The sequence below is a fragment of the Moschus berezovskii genome, chromosome 2 (assembly GCF_049115385.1).
Source record: "Moschus berezovskii isolate FMDL1 chromosome 2, NW_MosBer_1.0, whole genome shotgun sequence".
NCBI lineage: Eukaryota > Metazoa > Chordata > Mammalia > Artiodactyla > Moschidae > Moschus > Moschus berezovskii.
In genome coordinates, this window is record NC_142461.1 from 10,880,355 (window position 1) to 10,907,728 (window position 27,374).

General features: G+C 45.5%; 1 protein-coding gene across 1 annotated transcript in view; it reads left to right on the plus strand.

The window, feature by feature from the left end:
• The window catches only part of SMPDL3B (sphingomyelin phosphodiesterase acid like 3B), a 43,960-nt gene that overhangs the window by 6,610 nt on the left and 9,976 nt on the right, over positions 1-27,374 (plus strand). Inside the window, exons 2-3 of the mRNA XM_055398629.2 lie at positions 7,571-7,784; positions 10,640-10,737. Coding sequence (XP_055254604.1) covers positions 7,571-7,784; positions 10,640-10,737 — 312 coding nt within the window. The remainder of the gene's footprint in view (positions 1-7,570; positions 7,785-10,639; positions 10,738-27,374) is intronic.

A 27,374-nucleotide genomic window follows, 5' to 3' on the forward strand; every position in this document is an offset into this window, starting at 1 on the left:
AGCCCACCAGAAATACCAGGAAACCATATTGTGTGTCGTCAGAATTGAAGGTGGATAGGAGCTTCCCCCCGGAGAAGGCAATGGCACCCCACTCCAGTACTCTTGCCTGGAAAATCCCATGGACGGAGGAGCCTGGTAGGCTGCAGTCCATGGGGTCGCTAGGAGTCGGACACGACTGAGCGACTTCACTTTCACTTTTCAATTTCATGCACTGGAGAACGAAATGGCAACCCACTCCAGTGTTCTTGCCTGGAGAATCCCAGGGACGGGGGAGCCTGGTGGGCTGCCGTCTATGGGGTCGCACAGAGTCGGACACGACTTAAGTGACTTAGCAGCAGTAGCAGGGGCTTCCCCCAGGGGGCGCTAGTGGTAAAGAACCCACCTGCGGGAGACATAAGAGACTTGGGCTGGATACCCGGGTTGGGAATATCCGCTGGAGGAGGAAATGGCAATCCACTCCAGTATTCTTGCCTGGAGAATCCCATGGTCAGAGGAACCTGGCGGGCTTCATAGGGGTGCAAAGAGTCAGACACGTTCTGAAGCAACTTACCAGCACGCAGGGACTTCCCCAGTTGTCTAGTGGTTAAAACTCTGCCTTTTATTGTGGAGGGTGTGGGTTCAATCCCTAGGCAGGGAACTAAGGTCTCACATGCTCTGGAATGTGGCCGAAAATTTAAAAAAAAAAGCCAACAAACTGAAAGTATTTAAACAGGGCCTCTCCCTGCTGAATGGCGCACTTGGAGAAGTCCCCAACTGCCTCTGATGGTGTCTAGGCTTTGGCTGACTCCACCTCTCTTCCCACCACGCTACTCTTTTTTCGAGAGCTGACCAATAATAATGTCAAGAAGCACTTTACTTTCTTCCTTTTTAAAAAATTACTTAGTTTTTATCCATTTTGGTTGTGCTGGGTCTTTGTTGGCACACACGGGCTCAGTAGTTGCGGCACATGGGCTTAATTATGGTATATGGGATCTTAGTTCCCTGGCTAGGGATTGAACTCGGGCCCCCTGAACATGGAGTCTCATTCACTGGACCACCAGGGGAGTCCCAAGGAGCACTTTTCTACCAGGGCCATAATCTGTTATTCAGAAGAGATGGCCTTTCCAGGCAAAGCCACACACTAATCTTCGAATGACCTGCTTTGCTGCCTAAAGCATGAAGGGCACTGAACATCCAATAGCTCACTGTCCTCACTTGGAGCTTATCCTCAAAGAGCTTGACTTCTAACTCATTTTCATTTGAGGCGAAAACATTAGGAGAGTTAATCCTAATATGCTAGTAACTGTGAACCCCAACTTTATGAAATGAAATATCATTTTTCAGCTACTTTGCCATGTTAGTTAACAGTTGCCTTTGTCCATTTGCAGGAAACTCAACTGAAACCATCCCTGACCACCCCCTGCAATAGCTCAGTGCCCCCTCAGACTATGATGGGATGCTTTTTGCTGCACTTGTACCAAGCCTAGGTGCAAAATAATCCCAGAAATGCCCTTTTTACCCTGTATTGGAAACACCATGTAAAAATGGGAAACCAGGAGGGTGGTGGTGTCAAGTGCCAATTTCTCTAGCTGCTGAGACCACAAATCTAAAGTCCTGTGTTTTTTCATCATTAGATCATTAGTGACTACAGGGATGGCTCTGAGACTGATTTTTTTTTAATTATTAAAAAGTAAAGGGACTTCATGGGGTCGCAAAGAGTCGGACACGACTGAGTGACTGAACTGAACTGAACTGAAAGGGACTTCCCTGGTAGTCCAGTGGTTAAGAATCCGCCTTGCTATGCAGAGAACATGGGTTTGATCCCTGGTCAGGGAACTAGGGTCCCACACACCTCAGAGCAGCTAAACCCATGTGCCACAACTAAGACCCGATGCAGCCACATAAATATTTTTAAAAAGATCTCTTGGGGAAAAAAAGTAGAGAAGGAAATTTTTATTTTAGTGGGACTTTGTCTAACAATGGGTCTGAGTGACACAGTGACACAGATATACCTGTGTCTGGCTGGTGTCAGTGGGTTTCTATACTTTATGAGCAAGATGCGGCGAGAGCTTGAGGGACCAGGCAAAGAGGTTAATTGAAGATGTTAACTGACAGCTTCCAAGGTTGCTTCCTATAGCTGTATCCTGAGCACCACACACTGCCTTTTCTAAAATTAGTCTCTTAAACAACCATTTAATTCCTCTGCTTTCCAGGGCAACCAACCAAGACCACAGTGAAAGTAACAATTTCTAAAATTAGTCTCTTAAACAACCATTTAATTCCTCTGCTTTCCAGGGCAACCAACCAAGACCACAGTGAAAGTAACAAGAAAATACCTCTGAGAGAAAAGCTCTTACAGTCAAAAAAAAATAAAAATGTTAATTCACCGTTGTATTGATTTGTCAGACAATTGTAAGCCACTGCAGGGGACAAGTGAAACATTGTTATCTCTGTCCCCTAGGAACTTAAAATCTAATTGGGAGGAAAAGCACACACCAATTGCAATTTAAATGTCTTCACTGAAAAAAAAAAGGAAAAATAGAAAAAAGTATAAAAGAGAAAATCATTAACTATTTCATCGGGTTCCTTATAAATATTTCTCTTCATCTTTATGTGCTTTTAAAAATAAAATGACCACCACACTACATATATAGTTTTGTATTCTGCTTCTTTGACTTAATTTTACTTACCAGGAGAAGCAGGAAAGGAATACTTTATCCCCCCTTCCAACATTACAGCATATATGATAGATAAAGGTTAATATTATACAAATAAGGGCTCTTACAAACTAAGAAAAATAATGGAACATCTCAATAGAAATAAAGAACCCGCCTGCAATGCGGGAGACCTGAGTTCGATCCCTAGGTTGAGAAGATCCCTTGGAGAAGGAAAAAGCTACCCACTCCAGTATTCTGGCCTGGAGAATTCCATGGACTGTATAGTCCATGGGATCACAAAGAGCGGACACCACTGACTTTCACATGAATAAAATATGTACAGATATTCAGCATCATATTTTCCTTTTTTAAAATTTTTATTGAAGTATGATCGATCTACAATGTTGTGCCAATCCCAGGTGTGAATCTGGGAAAAAATGACACTGCTATACAAACACATAAGTCCACTCCTTTTTGGATTCCCTACCACACAGGCCACCACAGAGCACTGAGTGGAGCTCCCTGTGCTACACAGAAGGTCCTTATTAGCATCTATTGCATACACGGCAGTGTGTGTGTCGATTCCCAACCTTCCAGTTTATCCCTCCCCCTCTCGTTACCTCCCCCAACCATAAGTTTATTTTCTACCTCTGTAAATCCATTTTTGCTTTGTAGATAAGTTCATTTTACCTTTTCTTTTTAGATTCCACATATAAATGATATCAAATGATATTTGTCTTTCTCTGTCTAACTTCACTCAGTATGAGAATCTCTGTGTGTTAGTCCCTCGGTCGTGTCCCACTCAGCAACCCCAGGGGTTTAGCCCACCAGGCTCCTCCATTCATGGGATTTTTCAGGCAAGAATACTGGAGTGGGTTGCTATTTCCTTCTCCAATGAGAATCTCTAGGTCCATCCATGTTGCTGCAAATGGCATTGTTTTGTTCTTTTTAATGGCTGAGTAATATTCCATTGTATATATATACCACATCTTCTTTAGCCAGTCCTCTGTTGGTGGACATTTAGGTTGCTTCTATGTCCTGGCCATTTGTGAATAGTGCTGCAGTGAACATGGGAGTGCATGTATCTTTTCAAATTATCTTTTTTTCTGGGTATATGCCCAGGAGTGGGACTGCTGGACCATATAATAGTTCTATTCTCAGTTTTTAAAGGAACTTCCGTACTCTGCTCCATAGTGGCTGTACCAGTTTGCACTCCCACCAGCAGCATGTGAGGGTTTCCTTTCCTCCATACCCTCACCAGCATTTATTGTCTGTGGACTTTTTGATGATGGCCCTTCTGACTGGTGTGACCAGTTCTTATTTGCATTTCTGTAATAATTAGTGATGTTGAGCATCTTTTCATGTGCTTTGGACAGGCCCTTTCTTGTTCACTGTCTTATTTGATGGTTACAGAGAAGTAGGCCAGATGTCAAACACCCTCAGTCCAACGGGCTTGCTCAGAGTCCTCAGCCTGGATCAGTCACTCAGTCATCTCCAACTCTTTGCACCCCCATGGACTGCAGCACGCCAGGCTTCGCTGTCTTTCACCGTATCCTGGAGCTGGCTCAAACTCATGTCCGTTGAGTCAGTGATGCCATCCAACCATCTCACCCTCTGTCATCCCCTTCTCCTCCTGCCTTCAATCGTTCCCAGAATCAGGGTCTTTTCTAATGAGTCGGCTCTTTGCATCAGGTGGCCAAAGTATGGGACCTTTGGCTTCAGCATCAGTCCTTCTAATGAATATTCAGGATTGATTTCCTTTAGGATGGACTGGTTGGATCTCCTTGCTGTCCAAGGGGCCCTGGATGAGGAAACCCAGTAACCTGCCTTCCTCTTCAGGGTCCTTGTGCTCACCTTCTTCTCCATGACATGGTAATTAGACCTCAGTTCCTTACAGTCTGTGACTAATTCCATAGACGCCTGTGGCTCCCGTCTCTTGTGGGCAGCACAGATGTGCTGAAAGCATTCTGGGATCAAGCACTCTGACAGGGTAGATGCCCAACAGCCAAGTCAACAAGATAACTTCATGTGTGAAAGTGCTTTGAAAAAATAACATGGGAGTCATTTGGAGTCACCCATCTAGAGACCAGATGGGTGGGAAGAAGGGGAACTTGAGCAAAGGCAGTCGGAGAAGTCTTATCCGAGGAGACGATTCTCCAGCTGAGACTTCAGCGAAGAAGAGAAGGCAGCCGTGAGATGACCCGAGAGGACTGGGGAAAGCGGCAGAGGAGTCAGGAAAGAGGCCCCGTGAGGAGAGGGAGTGGGCTGGGCTGGGCCAAGGAGAAGAGGAGGGGTCTATGGTCGGCCTCCACAGTGAGGAGACTGGAGCCTAAGGTCTGCCGTGTCTGAACCTTTGGCCCTCACTGCCATTCTTTCCACTCTCCTGACCTTTCTCAAAGTCAGGCCTTTGAGGCCGTGGGCATAAAGGCAAGCATCTACACACACTCACTCACACTCACACACACGCACACTCACGTATGCACACAGAGGTCACAGGAAGCGCAAGGGAGCCTGGAAGGAGTTCCAGTTCTACACTGACTAGTCCGGAACTTGGCAGAAGAGCGAAACCAACAGCTGACACTCGAGAGGCAGACAAGGAGTTTCTGAAGTGAAGAAATGCTCATTGAGAACTTTGAGGGCTGACATCAAAAGGGAAGAACGGCTCCATGTTTGTGGTTTGCTGAGAAAGTGCCCGGTTGAGGCAAAGGGATGACCTCTGTATGGTCTGCAGAGGAAGCAAGGGGCCCACGTGCCAGAGAGAAGGGAAAAATTTCTCCAGCTTCCATAGCCAACCTGGCCAGCCTGACTGGAAGGAGGTGTGACCCACTTACCGCTGCTGGCAGGAAAGCCCCCCAACTCTGCCCACTTTCTTGATGAAATGGGGTTGGTTGCTTTCTTTTCTCTGCCTTAGGATGTTGTCCCTGTAGGAGTAATTTCAAATATGTTAGTGATCACAATTCGTGTGAAAAGTTTTAGTTCCCCCCATTATAAACAAAGACTCTCAGTTAGGGTAAAAACTTAAAAATGCAGGCATAGACGATCTACAAGAATTAAAAGGCATTGGTTTTACCCCTTAGCAATCACATTTTCCTGGGAGTGATTAGGGAGCCAGAGGACTCCCCCGCCCCCCACCCCTGCATTTACCACGTGATTTCAAGTATGTTGACCTCTGAACCTTTGTTTCCTTATCACCCAAATGGAAAGGGGATAATGATCAATTCCTTCAGGGCTGTGAGGAGGATGATTATATAATGATCGTGGGAGGGACCACTGTTTATTCAATCAGTCGTGTGCACCTCGGTATGAACAAGTTGCTGATTCTTTCCGGAGACCAGGTTTAGACCAGGAGAGGTGGGCCAAAGCTCAGAAGCATCAGGGAGTGAGATCAGGGTCCAGACTTTACATTTGGCCTTAGAGTCACTGGGGGAGGGGGGAAGGGAGGGTGCAAAGAGTCGGCGACTGGCTAGCCAACCCTGAAAGCGATAGAAGGCAGACTCCCAGGCCCAGGCCCATCTTACTGGGATGGGTGGGTGTTGACTGTTGGCCCCGAGTGACACAGGAAGTGGAGGAGGAAGTGAGAGCAATGGTGGAAAGTGAGGAAATTCTGGAAACAGGAATTAGGGGAGAGGCCACACCTGTTCAACCTCTCCTTCAATAGGCATCACTGAAACCACTTAGGCCAGGCCCTGTGCTGGATGCAGGTGAGAAAGCCACTCCAAAGCCCGTTTCTTTAGATCCCTTCTTTGTGTGACACCTAGAGATTTTTGGCATTTCACCTCACATCCAGAGTCACTAACAAGTAGGCCCACAATGAGAAATTCAAGCCAGTCTGAAATGACATTCCACCTTTTCTGGTATAGTACTCATAACCACCATTTCCACACATCTTTGTTGTTCAGTCGCTCAGTCGTGTCCAACTCTTTGTGACCCCGTGGACTGCAGCACGCCAGGCTTCCCTGTCCACCACTATCTCTGGGAGCTTGCTCAAACTCATGTCCATTGAGTCGGTGATGCCATCCAACCATCTCACCCTCTGTCATCCCCTTCTCCTGCTGCCTTCAGTCTTTCTGAGCATCAGGGTCTTTTCTAATGAGTCAGCGAAGGAAATGGCAACCCACTCCAGTGTTCTTGCCTGGAGAATCCCATGGATGGGGGAGCCTGGTGGGCTGCCGTCTATGGGGTCGCACAGAGTCGGACACGACTGAAGCGACTTAGCAGCAGCAGCAGCAGCTCTTTGTTTCAGGTGGCCATAGTATTGGAGCTTCAGCTTAGGCATTAGTCCTTCCCATGAATATTCAGGGTTGATTTCCTTTAGGATTGACTGGTTTGATATCCTTGCAGTCCAAGGGTCTTCTCCAACACCACAGTTTAAACACATCAATTCTTCGGTGCTGTCTTCTTTCTTTTTAATTTCCACACATATTCCCCAGCTTTTTGCTGGTATTAATTAGCAAGATCTTATGATGCCTTTGGTGTGTAAGCTTTCTCCCAGATTTTTGTATATACTTCCCTAGACCATAACATTTAGCTCTAGTTATTGGCTCAGAGAGGTGAAGCATCTCACCCAGAGTCACATAGCTAGTATGTGGTTCCAGAGCCTGGGTGCTTAACTCATTTTTGCTTTAAAACAAGCACTCTGCATACAACTCCTGAAGGATTCCTGCAGGTCACACAGTCCAATCCCTCCTGCTGCTGCTGGGAACACTGCGGTGGGGAGATAGAAAGGGACTTGTCAAAGGTCAGAGGTCAGGGACAGAACCAAACCTATTTTCTGCTCTGCTCAGTGCGTCCCTGGGCAAAACCCAGCCCTGGATTCAGAGAAAACTTCCTTTCACCTGTGCAAATTCCCCTCTCCTACCCCAGGGTTCCCCTGATCCCTCCCCAGCCAGGCTCAGGGAGGAACCCATATTAGAGGGGTCTCCTTGTCCCTGCAGGGAAGTTCTGGCACATCTCTGACCTGCACCTGGACCCTGACTACAAGGTATCTGAAGACCCTCTCCAGGTATGCCCGTCTGCAGGCTCCCAGCCGGTGCCCAACGCAGGCCCTTGGGGCGACTACCTCTGCGATTCTCCCTGGATCCTCATCAACTCCTCCATCTATGCCATGAAGGAGATTGAGCCAGAGCCAGACTTCATCCTCTGGACTGGGTGAGAGCCATCACCACAGCTACCCTTCCCCGGCCACTGCGAGTGCCCCCTGCCCTCCTGGCACCTGCCCCAAACCATCTCCCTTAGTCCTCACACCAGCCCTGTTGCTTAGAGGATGAACCCGAAACTCAAGGCTTGTCCATGGGAGCCCGGGCCCAGCTGATTCCAGGGTCTGTGCCCTTGACCTCGTGTCTCCCAGACTCAGCAGAATTTGGCGCTCACTGAGGCTGGGGACATGGTCATGGCATGTTTGGGCATGTGGGGAACTCGTGGATTTCAAGTCGGGAGATGAACCCTGGTGCCACTCCCACCAGAGTTTAGGGACTGCAAGCCCCAGAGATCCAAATGCAGGGAAAGGAGACAGTTAGGAGGGCTGAAGGTGGACCAGCATTGGGACCAAGTGTCCTGGCCAGCTGTGGGCCACCACTGGCTGCCTGGCCTTGGGGGTCCTCCCTGGTCAGATCTTGGCCTGCATAGAGAGGGCTTGAGGGGAGATTTCAGCTCAGCCGTAGCGACGCCATTTCCGCTATTCCTCCAAGGATACTGCTGTAAGCCCTCCAACTTCCCTCAGCACTCGTGGTCCCCCATTACTCACTCGATCCTTCCCTCCCTCTCTTGGCAGATCAGCCTGCCCTGTGCTCACCCCTGGGCAGACATGGGGGAACAGGGATAATAGGGACCCCGACCCTCCTTCAGGGAGCTCAGGGTCTCCTGGGTGATACAGATGAGGTCACTGACTATGATATCCCAGGGAGCAGAGAGGGGCACTGAGCAGGTGGGGGAGTTTCACAGGGCTCCTGACTCCCTCTGGTGAAGCTGGGAGGACTTCCTGAAGGAAGTGGTGAGCTAGAGAGCGGGTGAGGAGCGCTGGCTGGAGCTCTGGCTTCCTGCGCCCTCTTCTAGCCTCTAGAGACACTACCATAAGTTGGAGCAAACCCGCGACGGCCCCAGCTGTCTCTCACTGTGACATGGGAGACTGGAATGACCCTCACATGGACAGTAGTGGGAGGAGTAAGGCTGGACCCTTAAGAAATGTTACCGTCTCTCGGAGAAGCCTGGGCAGTTCTGGTTTCCCGGGGCTCAGGAATCCATCCAAGGAGAAAGTGAGTTTTAGGCCATGACTCCGGCCCCCTGCTCCCTGAGAAGGGGCCCTTGGAGAAATGGGTAACATTCTAAAAGACATGATCCCTCTGAGAAATTCACCATCCTTTAACAGAAAAGCATGATTTTTCTTGGAAATCTCTGGGACTTGCAGAGGTTATGACATTGGATGAGAGGACCTCTAGGGCCCCTTTTTAATTCTTCAGTTTCTAAGAAATTTGGCCTCTCCTGGGAGAATCGCAATCCCTTGGAGAATAACTTGTAGCAATTGAATTTTTTTTCTATCACACAGAATTAAATCCTCCAAACTAGGGGAAAATGGAATTTTGTTCTGATGTCTTCGGATTCCTGGCCTGTCCCCAGGGAGGACAGGGCTCCAAGGCCCCTCCTGCTGTCCTAATGAGGGTATCAGAGACACTGTAGGATGTAGTGGATGTGAGTATAGACTCTGGAGCTGGGCTGACGGGTTCAAACCCTGGCTCCACCACTGTCTGGTTGTATACTCTTAGGCAGGACTCTTCACCTTTCTGTGCCTTGGTCTCTTTATCTGTCAAATGGGATAATAATAGAAGCTCCACTGTAGGGTTATTATGAAGAATAAATGAGTGGATATTGGTTCAACACACGGCAAGTACCCAGCACAAAGTGAGCCAGCGTGGACTGCCAGTAGTGGTCTCCGTACGATTCAGCTAGTTAACTTCCACGGGGAGACTCAGGGCACAGCTGTTTCACTCCACAGTCCAGCAGAGTCCTCAGGCTTTAGATTGTGGGGGCTCCTATCACCCCCCAAACCTCCTTCCCTCTTCTTCCTCCTTCTTGCTGCACCTTTCTAAGATGGATCCAGGAATTTAGGTCTGTCAAATGTGGGGTGGGGTGGAGGCTAAATGGTCCTGGGGCAGGCCCTGGACCTGCCATAGTACATCCGGATGCTTTATTATGAAGACAGATCCAAACTCCTTAGAACCCTAGGGGCAAGGAATGAACTCAGATCAGCTTCTCCACCGCACCGAGTCGATGATACAATACAACCATCTCATCCTCTGTCTTCTTTTTTAGCCTTCAATCTTTCCCAGCATCAGGATCTTTTCCAATGAATCAGCTGTTCGTATCAGGTGGCCAAAGTATGGACACTTCAGCTGCAGCATCAGTCCTTCCAATGAATATTCAGGGTTGATTTCCTTTAGAATGGACTGTTTTGGTCTCCTTGCAGTCCAAGGGACTCTCAAGAGTCTTCTCCAATACCACAGATCAAAAGTATTAATTCTTTGGCGCTCAGCCTTCTTTATGAACTCTCACATCAGTACATGACTAAACCATAGCTCTGAGTATATGGATCTTTGCCAGTAAAGCGAAGTCTCTGCTTTTTAATACTCTGTGTAGGTTTGTCATAGCTTTTCTTCATAGGAGCAATCATCTTTTAACTTTGTGGCTGCAGTCACTCTGCACAGTGATTTTGGAAACTTCTTTGTTGAAGTCCCACAGATACTCTGAAGTTCTGTATTGTCCCTGTTTTACAGATGAGCTGATGGAAGCTCAGAGAGATTAAACAACCAGTCCAGGGACCCACAGCAGGTTAATAGCAGAGCCAGGGCTTGAACTCTGTCCAGTGTGACTCCCAACTCCAGCCCAGTCCCTCCCTCTCAGTAGCTGTCTGAGGCCCAGTCCTGCAGCTGGGTCTGGGTAGAGCTGGTTTCTCACAGTGGAGCTGTCCCTTCTTTTCCTTGTGGCACTTCTCGAGCTGCTTTTTTTTGCAGTGATGACACACCACACGTGCCCAACGAGAAGCTGAGTGAGGTGGCTGTGCTGCAAATTGTGAAGCGCCTGACTCAGCTTATCAGGGAGGCCTTTCCAGGTAAGATTGTGCCCTGGGTCCCCATAATGTTCCCTGACACCCAGGCAGTGCCTGGCACAGCGGGAGGAAAACAGCACCAAAGTGCAAAGGAATGACCTTCCCCCACGATGATGATGGCTGCCGGCCAGGTCCCGCACCAGGCACTTCAAGCGATCAGGACTTACCTTCCAGGAACACTGTAAGGAACATGAATGAGAGCTTGTCCGCTTGTGAATACACACAGAATCCTATTAATGGTGTTAAAAACCAAATTCAACTGAGTAAATCTGAAGATCTATTTGACTTTATTCAAGAATTCATAACTCAGGCAGCATCCCACCTGGAAAACAGAAAGGAGCTCCAGGGACTTCCCTGGCAGTCCAGTGGTTAAGACTCTGTGCTTCCAATGCAGGGGGCCCAGGTTCGATCCCTGGTCGGGGAAGTAAGATCCCACATGTTGTGTGGTACAGCCAAGAAGAGAAAAAAGATGAAAAAAAATAAAGGAAAGGGGCTCCAAGGAGCTGTACAAATGGAAGGTTTTACAGACAGAAGAGGGTGGAGAAAGGAAGATTCTAGCACAAAGGGATTGCTTTGGGCAAGGTTACCCCTTTAGGGGAAAGGTGGGATCTGTCAAACAGATTTCCTCACTAGTGCCCCCTAGGTTAATTCCATATTGACTGTTTAAAGGTCACATTCTTGGGAGAGGCTGAAACTTCAGTTAGGTTAGGTATTAACTTGGTTAACACTTGGTTTGCTGACCTACGGTTTAGCACAAGTAACTCCATTTCGGATCTGTTTCTTTTTTATTAATGGAAATGCCTGACATTTCACTGGTTTCTGTCCTGCCTGTATAACACCAGACTTACAGCCCCTTCTCAAGGCGTCTAGAGTTACTTTTAGGCATCGTCCCTGGGTAAGTCTCACGTGGGCTTGCACACAGCCTTTCCATCCTGCTATGGCCCTGGAATTCCCATCTACTCTTCTCAAACCATCTTGGCTGCTGGGACTTCTGGGAGATGCAGATTTCCGGCCAAAGTGGTGTTTTGTGGTGCATCCAAGGCCTTCAGAGCCTGGGCGAGCAGCCAGGACTGTGAGTGATTGTGGCCGCAGCCCCACAGGACGTGGTGGGGGCCACATCTAATGGTCCTTAAAAATGGCTTTAAGCAGACTGTGCCAAACACAAGATCCTGGAGTCTGAATCAGGCTCTCGGCCTGCCGGTGGGAGACCTGTGAAAGCTAGGTCCCTAGGTCCCAACCCCCACTCCTACCCCAATCGCCCTGGGGTTCTGGTACAGCTGTTTCCTCTGAAGGTCTTCATCATAGGTTTCTCAGGACCCAGATACAGAATAGTGATAACAAAAATAGGTAATAGCAGCAAGAACAATTATATGTATCTATGCGCGTGTGTGCTAAGTCGCTTTAGTCATGTCCGACTCTTTGTGACCCCACGGACTGTAGCCCCCAGGCGCCTCTGTCCATGGGGATTCTCCAGCCAAGAATATTGGAGTGGGTTTCCATGCCCTCCTCCAGGGGATCTTCCTGACCCAAGGGTCAAGCCCGCGTTTCTCAAACCCGCAGTTCTCATAGTCTCCTGCATTGGCAGGCGGGTTCTTTACTACTAGCACCACCTGGAAAGTCCTGTATTTATGTTTCAGGTGCTAAGTGTCAGGCACTCCTCTGAGAATATTGTATATATGCCTTAGTTCCTTCACTGTCAGGATAATCCTAGAGAGAGGTGTTATTACTGCCTCAGTTTTACTGAAGACAAATGTGACCCTTGTGGTCAAGGAAACAGGCAAGGTTTGGATGCAGATCCTGGTTTGAGGACATCTCGTACCTACCACTCCCACTGCCACTCCAGGAGGGATGACCCCCATACCGCCCGCCCCGCAATCCCCACATCTGTCCTTGAGGCAACCTCCTTTCTGACACCTCCCTCACTCAATGTAAATCAGTTTGTGCAGAGAAGCTGACTGGACACTTCGAGTGTATGTACCTCAACTGAACCAACTCAGACATGCTTGGGCTAGTTAATCTTCCAGCAGAAATCACTGGGGCTTCCCTGGTGACTCAGATGGTAAAAACAAAATCTGTCTGCAATGCAGGAAACCCAGGTTCGATCCCTTGGTTAGGAAGATCCCCTGGAGAAGAGAACAGCAACCCACTGTAGTATTCTTGCCTGGAGAATTCCATGGACAGAGGATTCTGGCTATAGTCCATGGGGTCGCAAAGAGTCAAATATGACTAAGAGACCAACACACGAGCACACAGGCTCAAACCAGGGCGCTCTCCCCCATGGTAACAATAGGTATTATTCCCAGTATATGGATAACAAATTTATGGGTCAAAGCTAGTCAGGTCCTAGGGAGGGATTCAAACTCAGATCTTACTCTGAGCGCTCTTTTCCCTGCTCCACATGAGGCTTCAGGAATAAAAGTGAAATAATGGATAAGAAAATGCTTTATTATGATGATTTAACATACAAGTGTAAATGATAAGATTTTATAGTTCATAACATGTTTGCACATGTATTGTAGCCTAAATCTGAGATACCATTGACTGTAAGATGTTTCACTTTTTTAAAAATTTTAATTGGAGGCTAATTACTTTACAATACTGTATTGGTTTTGCCATACATTGACATGAATCCACCCCGGGTGCACATGTGTTCCCCATCCTGAACCCCCCTCCCACCTCCCTACTCATAACATCCCTCTGGGTCATCCCAGTGCACCAGCCCCGAGCATCCTGTATCATGCATCGAACCTGGGCTGGTGATTCGTTTCACATATGGTAATATACATGTTTCAATGCCCTTCTCCCAAATTATCCCACCTTCGCCCTCTCCCACAGAGTCCAAAAGACTGTTCTATACATCTGTGTCTCTTTTGCTGTCTTGTATACAGGGTTATCATTACCATCTTTCTAAATTCCATATATATGCGTTAGTATACTGTATTGGTGTTTTTCTTTCTGGCTTAATTCACTCTATATAATAGACTCCAGTTTCATCCACCTCATTAGAACTGATTAGATGTTTCATTTTTGTATTGTATCGCTAAGAAAAAAAATGCTGTCCATTAAAGTATGACACAGCGCTTTCTCCTGGCCTCAATGGTAAGACACGGCCCACTTGTAGAGAGGTTAAAATGAGAACAAACTGGAAGAGGTGAAACGAGGCCTTATCTGATTTGAGAATGGTAGTGACATGGGTCAAGCAGAACACTCCCCGTTATAAAGATAAACAAGCTGAAGCAACCAGTAGGAGAGGACGAATAGGCTGAAAGTTGAGCCTTTGGTTCCACGTCGTGAGTTCTGCTTGTCACACGCACCTGGCTCCTCATCAGAGTTGCTGTGCACACTGGCCCCTGCCTCGCCACTGTGGCCGACGGTGAACAGGGGTGTGCAAGGCAAACTCGGATTTGGGTCCCAATTCAGGCTCTGCCATGCTCCAGGTGGGCCATCCCCTGGACACTCAGTGTTCTCCCTGTGCAAAATGAGGAAAATAATGGTACCGACCCAGAGGGCTGTTGTGAGGATTCAGTAAGGTAACCCATTCATTCATTTAGTCAGTCAACAAATGTCTACTATGGGTGAGACAGCATTCTAGGGACAGGGGACTTGGTCATGAACATGATGCCAGGTGGTGCCCTCATGGAGTTAATGCTTGTAAGGAGCTTCTAGAAGTGCCCAACACATAGACACAGCAAAAACCTATTACCCCAAAACTAGGTTTGCCTCTTCGTGGGTGTCAAGCCAAAAGACACAGCCAAGCCAAACATCAGGAGAAGGAAGGATTTACTACTTGCAACAAATAAGGAGAACACCAGGAATCTTTGCCAAATCATTGGTTCCCTAAACAGTAAAATTGGGGCAGTTTTAAGCTAGGGAGGGATATATGCATATATTCATATATATGCATATATTCATGAAGCCGCCTGAGCAGGAGAATTCAACATAGAATTAGGGCAAAGTTGACTCCATGCTTTGGTTGACTGAAGTCATGAGGGTCAGAAAAGGTCAACATCATCATCCCTTCCGTTCGTTCGGTCGCTCAGTCGTGTCCGACTCTATGCGACCCTGTGGACTGTGGCCTACCAGGCTTCTCCGTCCATGGGATTCTCCAGGCAAGAATACTGGAGTGGGTTACCGTTTCCTTCTCCAGGGGATCTTCCCGACCCAGGGATCGAACCCGGGTCTCCCGCATTGGAGGCAGACGCTTTAACCTCTGAGCCACCAGGGAAGCCCTTAGGTTTCAGTAGATCTGGTGATCGTTGTTGTTGTTCAGTTGCTAAGTCCTGTCTTAGTGACAAGTAACTTTTTGTGACCCCATGACCTGGTGGTTGCAGGGCTTCAGTTCAGTTCAGTTGCTCAGTCGTGTTCAATACGTTGCAACACCATGAACCGCAGCATGCCAGGCCTCCCTGTCCATCACTAACTCCTGGAGTTTACCCAAACTCATGTCCATTGAGTCGGTGATGCCATCCAGCCATATCATCCTCTGTCATCCCCTTCTCCTCCTGCCGTCAATCTTTCCCAGCATCAGGGTCTTTTCAAAAGAGTCAGCTTTTTGCATCAGGTGGCCAAAGTGTTGGAGTTCAGCTTCAGCATCAGTCCTTCCAATTAATATTTAGGACTGATCTCCTTTAGGATGGACTGATTGGATCTTCTTGCTGTCCAAAGGACTCTCAAGAGTCTTCTCCAACACCACAGTTCAAAAGCACCAATTCTTCTGCGCTCAGCTTTCTTTATAGTCCAACTCTCACATCCATACATGACCACTGGAAAAACCATAGCCTTGACTAGATGAACCTTTGTTGACAAAGTAATGTCTCTGCTTTTTAATACGCTGTTTAGGGTGGTCATAACTTTCCTTCCAAGGAGTAAGCGTCTTTTAATTTCATGGCTGCAGTCACCATCTGCAGTGATTTTGGAGCCCCAAAAAAAGAAAGTCAGCCACAGTTTCCACTGTTTCCCTATCTATTTGCCATGAAGTGATGGGACCAGAGGGCATGATCTTAGTTTTCTGAATGTTGAGCCTTAAGCCAACTTTTTCACTCTCCTCTTTCACTTTGCTGAAGCTGAAACTGCAATACTTTGGCCACCTCATGCGACGAGTTGACTCACTGGAAAAGACTCTGATGCTGGGAAAGGTTGGGGGCGGGAGGAGAAGGGGACGACCGAGAATGAGATGGCTGGATGGCATCACCGACTCTGTGGACATGAGTTTGAGTGAGCTCCGGGAGTTGGTGATGGACAGGGAGGCCTGGCGTGCTGTGATTCATGGGGTCGCGGAGAGTCGGACACGACTGAGCGACTGAACTGAACTGAACTGAACTTTCACTTTCATCAAGAGGCTCTTTAGTTCTTCTACACTTTCTGCCATAAGGGTGGTGTCATCTGCATATCTGAGGTTATTGATATTTCTCCCAGCAATCTTGATTCCAGCTTGTGCTTCTTCCAGCCCAGCCTTTCTCATGATGTACTCTGCATAGAAATTAAATAAGCAGGGTGACAATATACAGCCTTGATGTACTCCTTTTGCTATTTGGAACCAGTCTGTTGTTCCATGTCCAGTTCTAACTGTTGCTTTCTGATCTGCATACAGGTTTCTCAAGAGGCAGGTCAGGTGGTCTGGGATTCCCATCTCTTTCAGAATGTTCCACAGTTTATTGTGATCCACACAGTCAAAGACTTTGGCATAGTCAATAAAGCAGAAAGAGATGTTTTTCTGAACTCTCTTGCTTTTTCCATGATCCAGCGGATGTTGGCAATTGGATCTCTGGTTCCTCTGCCTTTTCTGAAACCAGCTTGAACATCTGGAAGTTCACGGTTCACATATTGCTGCTGAAGCCTGGCTTGGAGAATTTTGAGCATGACTTTGCTAGCATGTGAGATGAGTGCAATTGTGCAGTAGTTTGAACATTCTTTGGCATTGCCTTTCTTTGGGATTGGAATGAAAACTGACCTTTTCCAGTCCTGTGGCCACTGCTGAGTTTTCCAAATTTGTGGCATATTGAGTGCAGCACTTTCACAGCATCATCTTTCAGGATTTGAAATAGCTCAACTGGAATTCCATCACCTCCACTAGCTTTGTTCGTAGTGAGGCTTCCTAAGGCCCACTTGACTTCACATTCCAGGATGTCTGGCTCTAGGTGAGTGATCACACCATCATGATTATCTGGGTCGTGAAGATCTTTTTTGTACAGTTCTTCTGTGTATTCTTGCCACCTCTTCTTAATATCTTCTGCTTCTGTTAGGTTCATACCACTTCTGTCCTTTATCGAGCCCATCTTTGCATGAAATGTTCCCTTGGTATCTCAAATTTTCTTGAAGAGATCTCTAGTCTTTTCCATTGTGTTCTTTTCCTTATTTCTTTGCATTGATCGCTGAGGAAGGCTTTCTTATCTCTCCTTGCTATTCTTTGGAACTCTGCATTCAAATGGGTATATCTTTACTTTTCTCCTCTGCTTTTCGCTTCTCTTCTTTTCACAGCTATTTGTAAGGCCTCCTCAGACAGCCATTTTGCTGTTTTGCATTTCTTTTTCTTGGGGATGGTCTTGATCCCTGTCTCCTGTACAATGTCACGAACCTCCATCCATAGTTCATCAGGCACTCTATCAGATCTAGTCTAGAAATAGATTTATTTCTCACTTCCACTGTATAATCATAAGGGATTTGATTTAGGTCATACCTGAATGGTCTAGTGGTTTTCCCCACTTTCTTCAATTTAAGTCTGAATTTGGCAATAAGGAGTACATGATCTGAGCCACAGTCAGCTCGGTCTTGTTTTAGCTGATTGTATAGAGCTTTGAACTCCGGGAGTTGGTGATGGACAGGGAGGCCTGGCGTGCTGTGATTCATGGGGTCGCGGAGAGTCGGACATGACTGAGCGACTGAACTGAACTGAACTGATAGAGCTTCTCCATCTTTGGCAGCAAAGAATATAATCAATCTGATTTTGGTGATGGTCAATCTGACCATCTGGTGATGTCCATGTGTAGAGTCTTCTCGTGTTGTTGGAAGAGGGTGTTTGGAACCAGTGCGTTCTCTTGGCAAAACTCTATTATCCTTTGCCCTGCTTCATTCTGTATTCCAGGACCAAATTTGCCTGTTACCCCAGGTGTTTCTTGACTTCCTACTTTTGCATTCCAGTCCCCTATAATGAAAAAGACATCTTTTTTGGGTGTTAATTCTAAAAGGTCTTGTAGGTCTTCATAGAACCGTTCAACTTCAGCTTCTTCAGTGTTACCGGTCGGGGCATAGACTTCCATTACCGTGATATTGAATGGTTTGCTTGGAAATGAACAGAGATCATTCTGTCGTTTTTGAGATTGCAGGGGTTAAACTGTGGTGTTGGAGAAGACTCTTGAGAGTTCCTTGGACTGCACGGAGATCCAACCAATCCATCCTAAAGGAGATCAGTCCTGGGTGTTCATTGGAAGGACTGATGCTGAAGCTGAAACTCCAATATTTTGGCCACCTCATGCGACAAGTTGACTCATTGGAAAAGACCCTGATGCTGGGAGGAACTGGGGGCAGGAGGAGAAGGGGACTGTAAGGTCGAAACGGCCCAATGGTGTTAAATAAAAGAACCCAGATGCCAAATAGATAATGTAACAATCTTCACTGGCTAGGTGCCCCCGGGCGGGAACCCTGGACCTAACAGGGCGAGGTCGGGGAAGTCTGCGCTGAACAAAGGCAGAGAGCGACTTATATAGCCTCTCAGTAAGGAGCAGCGAAATTCTTCCCCAAAAAGGTGAGATGAGGAGAAGAAGAAGAAGCCAAGATGGCCACCGGGGAGGAGAAGCCAAGATGGCCACCAGGATCCGACCTTACAGGGACGACAGAGGATGAGATGGCTGGATGACATCACCGACTCGATGGACATGAGTTTGAGTGAACTCTGGGAGTTGGTGATGGACAGGAGGGCCTGGCGTGCTGTGATTCATGGGGTCGCAAAGAGTTGGACGCGACTGAGCGACTGAACTGAACTGAAATTCTGTAAAACACCTCAAGAAAGTGCTTCAGGCTAGTGTTTACCTTTGAAACAGAACTAAGAGTCTTTACAACTGATTCATTATCTTGCTTTTTGTTTCTTCTCTTCCCTGACAACAGGGTCTGTCCTTTTGTTCCCTTAAGATCTTTATTCAGTTCAGTTCAGTTCAGTTCAGTCGCTCAGTCGTGTCCGACTCTCCGCGACCCCATGAATCACAGCACGCCACGCCTCCCTGTCCATCACCAACTCCCGGAGTACACTCAAACTCATGTCCACAGAGTCGGTGATGCCATCCAGCCATCTCATTCTCCGTCGTCCCCTTCTCCTCCCGCCCCCAACCTTTCCCAGCATCAGAGTCTTTTCCAGTGAGTCAACTCGTCTCATGAGGTGGCCAAAGTATTGCAGTTTCAGCTTTAGCATCAGTCCCTCCAATGAACATCCAGGATTGATCTCCTTTAGAATGGACTGGTTGGATCTCCTTGCAGTATAAGGGACTCTCAAGAGTCTTCTCCAACACCACAGTTCAAAAGCATCGATTCTTCGGCGATCAGCTTTCTTCACAGTCCAACTCTCACATCCATACATGACCACGGGAAAAACCATTGCCTTGACTAGACGGACCTTGGTCGGCAAAGTAATGTCTCTGCTTTTTAATATACTATCAAGGTTGGTCATAACTTTCCTTCCAAGGAGCAAGCGTCTTTTAATTTCATGGCTGCAATCAGCATCTGCAGTGATTTTGGAGCCCAAAAAAACAAAGTCTGACACTGTTTCCATTGTTTTTCCATCTATTTCCCATGAAGTGATGGGACCAGATGCCATGATCTTTGTTTTCTGAATGTTGAGCTTCAAGCCAACCTTTTCACTCTCCTCTTTCACTTTCATCAAGAGGCTTTTGAGTTCCTCCTCACTTTCTGCCATAAGGGTAGTGTCATCTGCATATCTGAGGTTATTGATATTTCTCCCAGCAATCTTGATTCCAGCTTGTGCTTCTTCCAGCCCAGCGTTCCTCATGATGTACTCTGCATATAAGTTAAATAAGCAAGATGACAATATACAGCCTTGACGTACTCCTTTTCCTATTTGGAACCAGTCTGTTGTTCCATGACCGGTTCTAACTGTTGCTTCCTGACCTGCATACAGGTTTCTCAAGAGGCAGGTCAGGTGGTCTGGGATTCCCATCTCTTTCAGAATGTTCCACAGTTTATTGTGATCCACACAGTCAAAGGCTTTGGCATAGTCAATGAAGCAGAAATAGATGTTTTTCTGAAACTCTCTTGCTTTCTCCATGATCCAGCGGATGTTGGCAATTTGATCTCTGGTGCCTCTGCCTTTTCTAAAACCTGCTTGAACATCTGGGAGTTCACGGTTTACATACTGCTGAAGCCTGGCTTGGAGAATTTTGAGCATGACTTTACTAGCGTGTGAGATGAGTGCAATTGTGCGGTAGTTTGAGCATTCTTTGGCATTGCCTTTCTTTGGGATTGGAATGAAGACTGACCTCTTCCAGTCCTGTGGCCACTGCTGAGTTTTCCAAATCTGCTGGCATATTGAGGAATTCCCCAGGTCGGTAGGTGCCCAGTATGCTACTGGAGCTCAGTGGAGAAATAACTATAGAAGGAATAAAGGGATGGAGCAAAAGCAAAACAAATACCCAGTTGTGGATGTGACCAATGATAGAAACAAGGTCCGGTGCTGTAAAGAGCAATATTGCATAGGAACCTGGAATGTTAGGTCCATGAATCAAGGCAAATTGGAAGTGGTCAAACAGGAGATGGCAAGAGTGAGCGTCGACATTCTAGGAATCAGTGAATTAAAATGGACTGGAATGGGTGAATTTAACTCGGATGACCATTATATCTACTACTGTGGGCAGGAATCCCTTAGAAGAAATGGAGTAGCCATCATGGTCAACAAAAGAGTCCGAAATGCAGTACTTGGATGCAATCTTAAAAATGACAGGATGATTTCTGTTCGTTTCCAAGGCAAACCATTCAATATTACAGTAATCCAGGCCTATGCCCCAACCAGTACTGCTGAAGAAGCCGAAGTTAATCGGTTCTATGAAGACCTACAAGACCTTTTAGAACTAACACCCAAAAAAGATGTCCTTTTCATTCTAGGGGACTGGAATGCAAAAGTAGGAAGTCAAGAAACACCTGGAGTAACTGGCAAATTTGGCCTTGGAGCACGGAATGAAGCAGGGCAAAGGCTAATAGAGTTTTGTCAAGAGAATGCACTGGTCATAGCAAACACCCTCTTCCAACAACACAAGAGAAGACTCTACACATGGACATCACCAGATGGTCAACACCGAAATCAAATTGATTATATTCTTTGCAACCAAAGATGGAGAAGCTGTATACAGTTAGCGAAAACAAGACCAGGAGCTGACTGTGGCTCAGATCATGAACTCCTTATTGCGAAGTTCAGACTTAAATTGAAGAAAGTAGGGAAAACCACTAGACCATTCAGATATGACCTCAATCAAATCCCTTATGATTATGCAGTGGAAGTGAGAAATAGATTTAAGGGACTAGATCTGATTGATAGAGTGCCTGATGAACTCTGGACGGAGGTTCGTGACATTGTACAGGAGACAGGGACCAAGACCATCCCCATGGAAAAGAAATGCAAAAGAGCGAAATGGCTGTCTGAGGAGGCCTTACAAATAGCTGTAAAAAGAAGAGAGGCGAAAAGCAAAGGAGAAAAGGAAAGATATAAGCATCTGAATGCAGAGTTCCAAAGAATAGCAAGGAGAGATAAGAAAGCCTTCCTCAGTGATCAATGCAAAGAAATAGAGGAAAACAACAGAATAGGAAAAACAAGAGACCTCTTCAAGAAAATTAGAGATTCCAAGAGAACTTTTCATGCAAAGATGGGCTCGATAAAGGACAGAAATGGTATGGACCTAACAGAAGCAGAAGATATTAAGAAGAGGTGGCAGGAATACACAGAAGAACTGTACAAAAAAGATCTTCACGACCAAGATAGTCACGATAATGTGATCACTGACCTAGAGCCAGACATCTTGGAATGTGAAGTCAAGTGGGCCTTAGAAAGCATCACTACGAACAAAGCTAGTGGAGGTGATGGAATTCCAGTTGAGCTATTTCAAGTCTTGAAAGATGATGCTGTGAAAGTGCTGCACTCAATATGCCAGCAGATTTGGAAAACTCAGCAGTGGCCACAGATCTTTATTACTGAGATCTATTTAAGGGCAAGCCTCCTGGCCAGGCTTAGATCCCAGAAAGGCTTAGACCAAAAATACCTTCTGTTATGCCCTGAGTCCGGTTCCCCCATACTGGTAGAATAAGACACTCGCAGCAATGCAAAAGCAAGAATGGGGTTTATTTCTAGCTCGAGCTAGGGCTCATGCCTCCTCCAGCGCAGTGGAGTGGGACAAGAGCCCCGAGCCCAGGTTACAGCGGTTTTTATAGTCTCAGGTTACATAAGCACCTATTTCTGTTCAAAAGATCAGGCTGGCAGAAGCTCATTGGCCAGTTCATGCACGCGCGGAAGCTCATTGGCCAGTTTATAAGCGCGCGCGGGGTTTTTCTGGGGGATTTCCCTTTTTACTCTGATTGGCCCGACTTTTGGCGCTGGCGGGACTTTTCTAGGGAGGAGTTTCTTAATTTTGGCGCCGGCGGGATCTTCTTAGGGAGGAGTTTCTGTGGACTTAGCCTCCACCCTCTCTCCAGGAAATCAAAACTTAGGCCTAAGCAAGGTCTCAGGCCTATCCTGGCTACTCAGATGTTAGGGCTCCTAACATCTCCCCCCTTTTCTGTTGTTCAAACGGAGGAATCTTCCTCCGTGGGTAGAGTTTGATCCAGGGATCTTTATACAGCCTTACTCAAAAACAATTTTAGGAATCTTTACTTAAAGACAACCTTATCTAAAATGGAGTAACTTTGGTTTTATGAGCAGCAAGCAGCAAGCAAAGTACAGAAGCAAAAATTGCATTACAGAAGCATTAAGTTCTACATTAGGTTACAGCGTCTAATCTGAAATCACACCCATAATATCATTTTTCAGGATATCTGGGAAGTAGTTATTTCCCAGGATGTCTGAACCATAGCTACTCTATTTTGACTTTTAATAGTAAAAAAATTTTTAATAGCCAAAGCAGATGTCACCACTAATGACATCAGTGTTTTTCTAGGTATGAGAAGATGCAAGAATTGGAACTCATAAAACCTTTTTCTGAAAAGTTCTGACTATTTGAAGGCCTGTTCTGCCAGTTTTTTTCAGAGCACAGAGTGCCTCATTCCTGATTTTCACCCTGAACTTCTTTCAGGGGGTGTTGCAGCAGCTTGCAATGGTCGTGACATAATCTTTGTAGAGGCAGCTGGCAAGTACCAACTTCCAGTCAGCAGAGTCTCTTCATAGCCATATATCTGACCATGTGACACCATTTCATAGCCATTGTGTCCCGCGTTGCTGGGAAGGCTCATTCCCAGGTCTAGGGAAGCGATGGGCCACTCAGTGTGCTAAAATTGGACCAGGCCTTGCAAGTAGCAAAAGTCTCTGGACCACTGTCTTACTAGCCTCCTGGTCCAGGAAAATATTCCCTCTTGTTGCTTTTTCTCATACCCAGAGTCACATTACAATTATTGATCTCATATGGAACTGCATATCAGCATTATATCACAGGCTCAGTGAAACAAGTGACATAGAAAATAATATAGCCATAACTAGCAGTTAAGAGTAAAATAAGAATTATAAGTCAAGAACTTTTCTTAGATAAAGCCTTATATACCCCAAGTCACCTGACTTCATTTGTTAAATGACTATAGCCTGGTGTTAATCTCCTGGTTGTACATTATGAAGCATCTGACCTTTATCTGAAGATTGGTTACTGAGATAAGCCTTAGAAACTAGCCTAGAGTGTCCTTTTTAATAACTTAATTAAATCTTTTAGCAGTATCACATAACAAGGGACTGTTTAGCCGTGAGTCTTAGTAAACACTAGACATTAACAAAACTAGAAACTTAATTTAACAATTTACAAACTTAATATTCCATGATTTTTCATTATGGAGGCATTAACCCTGTAGCCAGGAAGGCTTTAACCCATCAAATAAAAAATGAGGTTTGTCAGGGAACTGAGAAAAGCCAAGCAGCCATCTTGGATTTCCCATAGCCCTGACTCTGATTTCCAGCTATTGTTTTTCATTTTCCAATTTAGAAGCAGACTTTTGCCATGGTTTAAGGACATTAGGATGGCACAAGTCTAACAGAGTTTTTGTATAAGCAGAATGAGCTTTTACATGTCTACAAACCCGACAATTGGATTAATTTCTAAAACTAGCATAGGATCAGGCCTATGGTAGAAAAGCATTTGATTTATATGCAGAGATCTAAGAAGTCAAGAAAACATCATAAATAATCATACGAATCAGGTCCAGCATCTTGGGCAAGCTGTCTACCTCTGATGTCGTCGTCTTCTCATCCTGGTGTAGTGTAGTTTCTTCTGGAAAAAGTCCTTCCATCCAGGTTGGAGACAGTCCCTTAAATTATGTCTTTTTTCCAGTCCTAGTTGCAGGTCATGAGGCATCTGATCTTCATCCAAAGATAGATCACTGAGACAAGCTTCAGAAACAAACCTAGGGTGCTCTTCAAGAACTCAACCAAATCCTATATTAATATCACATAACAGCAAAGATCCATTCAGGAAATGAGTCTTAGTAGATACAGACTTCCATTAACAAACTGGGATTTAACACTCATTGAAACATCATTTTTTTTCCCTAAAATTACTCTCATTTTTACCAAATATAACCAAATTAAGACTTGTTTACAAAATAAATCTGTTCTCAATAAACTTGACCTGATTATTTATATAACCATAGACTTTTCTTTTCTTTTCTTTTTTTTTTTTTTTGCTGAAACTTTTATGGAGTCTCAAACTTAACTTTAAGACCTTTCAGGGTTAGAGAAAGTCATCTCAAAGGCTTATCACAGATTTTGCCTAACAGATGTGAGTGAATTCCTCCCTTTCTTAAGGTCTCCCAAACTGAGATTTCTGTACCTGTTAGTGAGATAACCTTCTTAGTTTATCTGAAAAAGTTACTGGAAGCCTAAGAGTTTCCAGTCTCTGAAGGGGTCAGACAGAGAAAAATATTAAATGATTTCTTACCCAGTTCAGAAACTTGTATTTATCCAAAAGTCCTTTTTATAAATCTTCTGGAAGAGGAAGCATTTTCACAAGAAACTTGGTTAGTGCTGTGACAACACTTTAAGATAGTAATCAGAATTACGGCAACGTTTTACCTGAATATATCAGAATTTGTATATAAATTGTTTCTAGGATATCTGTATTAGTAACATTTACCATACAATATACCCGAGACTTATTATTCACTTGACAGTACTTCCCATGTAATTTAACATGGAAGTTGAACCCAATTAGTGTAACATCTCCCTTTGGGATGTTTCAGGGGCCCTCTGAAGCATCCCAAAGTCAGCTAGAAGCCAAAAGTGCTTCATCAGATTGATTTAGGAAGTTTTGTCAACAAATATCAGAAAGGTTTAGAACACTCAGTCAGATGGGATTATAGGTCACTGAAACAATAGCTATTCACTCAGCCATAGTAACAATATAGGATTTCAGAGGCAAATATAGAACAGACCATTTAAGAGGCAAATAATCTTAAATCTATTGTCAAATGCAGTTTAACATCTCAAGAAAACGTTTGTTTATACACAAAACTCTTTCCTTGGGGTCCACTTTCCACAAAACCATTTTATCACTTTCTGTACCCATTTGTTCTCCCATCCTGAAACAGCCAACTGTAAGTCAGACCTATTACCTTTTTCCTTCATAAAATGTAACTTCATTATTCATACCTTCTTTACTGAACACACACATCTTACTTCCCTTAAGCAAACAAGAATTGACCTTTATATTAGCATTCTATAGATTGGTGAACATAAATACCAGTGATAACTTAAAAAATTTTAGCAAACATCTCAGGATGGCATCAAACATTATTTGTTAATAGTCTAAAATCTATAGTTTTTCTATAAGTTAGTATTCAGTAGTGAATGTTTCAGAACCTTATTTTATTTGGAAATGACCTAGCTATTCAATAAACTTTTGTTACTTAATTTAGCACAACCTTAGAAATTCAGGTTACCAAAATCTAGAGAAACTGTTTTAGACAGACATTTTTAATCTTAATAGAGTTTATCTAAAAGCTCATGTCTCATTTACATTTCTTAGAAGTTTTTTTTTTTTCACTCAAGGTAATTTCTTTGTCGACAAACTTGTAACAGATATATTTATGTTGAACCTAGGTGCAATAAAAATATTCTACTTAATGTTAATTACTCTAAGACATGTCTATATTAGATAGATCAACAAACATTAATATCAGGTATTTAATACTGAATATTTTCCACTTTACTTGAACCTGGAATTTATTAATTTAGAATTATCTGATTTGTAAGCGCTTACCCTTTAAGCCAATTAAATAGAGCTCATTTACAAATTAACTTCAAAAATATTACTCAGAGACAAAGACATACCAAGACAGACACAGTGCGAGTCTTTAGTCATGACTTAGACATTACAATATAAAATTTACTAGTTTATAAAACAGTTGGACCTATTCTATAGGGGGTCGGCGGAGGGACCCCATAAACAATAAAAAGGCATAAGGAAGGAGAGTCACCCAGTCCCCGCCAGTCTCTATTGCCAATTTTGCCAATGTTTCTTTTAGGGTCCGATTCATCCTTTTTACTTGACCCAAGCTCTGGGGATCGTATTCGCAGCGTAATTTTCATTTAATCTCCATACCCAAAACCAATCCCTGAACAACTTTATCTTAGCCAAATTCCTTGGTCTCTGGGCAGCTGCTCGGAGGCCTGCCATAAGAGTCTGGCGGTACACTCGGAGATGCTCCCTACCTTCTGCGCGCTCAAAGTCCCACTGGGGCCGGGTCAATGGAAATCCCTCATCAGTTAGGTTCGGCTGCAGGGTGGGCCTCCCGTCCACACCCCAGACATGTTTCCGAGCTTCCGATAGAATCCGCTCCCGTTCTTCCATGGTGAAGAGCACCTGTAACAGCTACTGACAGTCATCCCAGGTGGGATTATGGGTGAAAAGGATAGAAACAAAAGGCTTTATCCATGCTGGTGGGTTTTCCACCAGATCTTGCCAGACCAGGATATAGGGCATCTGGTCCGGGTGGCTGGCCGGGCCGGGCGGGAGAACCTTCCCCCAACAGCCCGGATGGTGGGCAGGCTGAAGGTTCCCTCTCTCGGCCACCCGACATTAAAAGTGGGCCACTCCGAGGAGCAGAGCGTCACCAGCTTATTCCTCTTCACTAGCAGAGACAAGTCTCGCGCCCTAGATTTAAAGTCAGAGAAATGATCCATCATGAGGGAGAGCCGGGTAGAGCTTCCTTGACCCATGACCACAGAACAGATTACGGCAGAGAACAGACACAGGAGAGAGACAGAGACAATGCCGGCACACACGATAACACGACAAACGGAGGACAGACAAACGTCCACCGAAAACACACTACTAGGTCTCTGAGACCTCTGAGGCTTCCTGCAGTTTAAAGTCCGGATCGGGAGAGACCTCCTCTCTCCCGCAGAGCCAGCTGCCTTCCAGCGCGAATGCTGGGCCTCGGCCTTATGCCGGCTATGG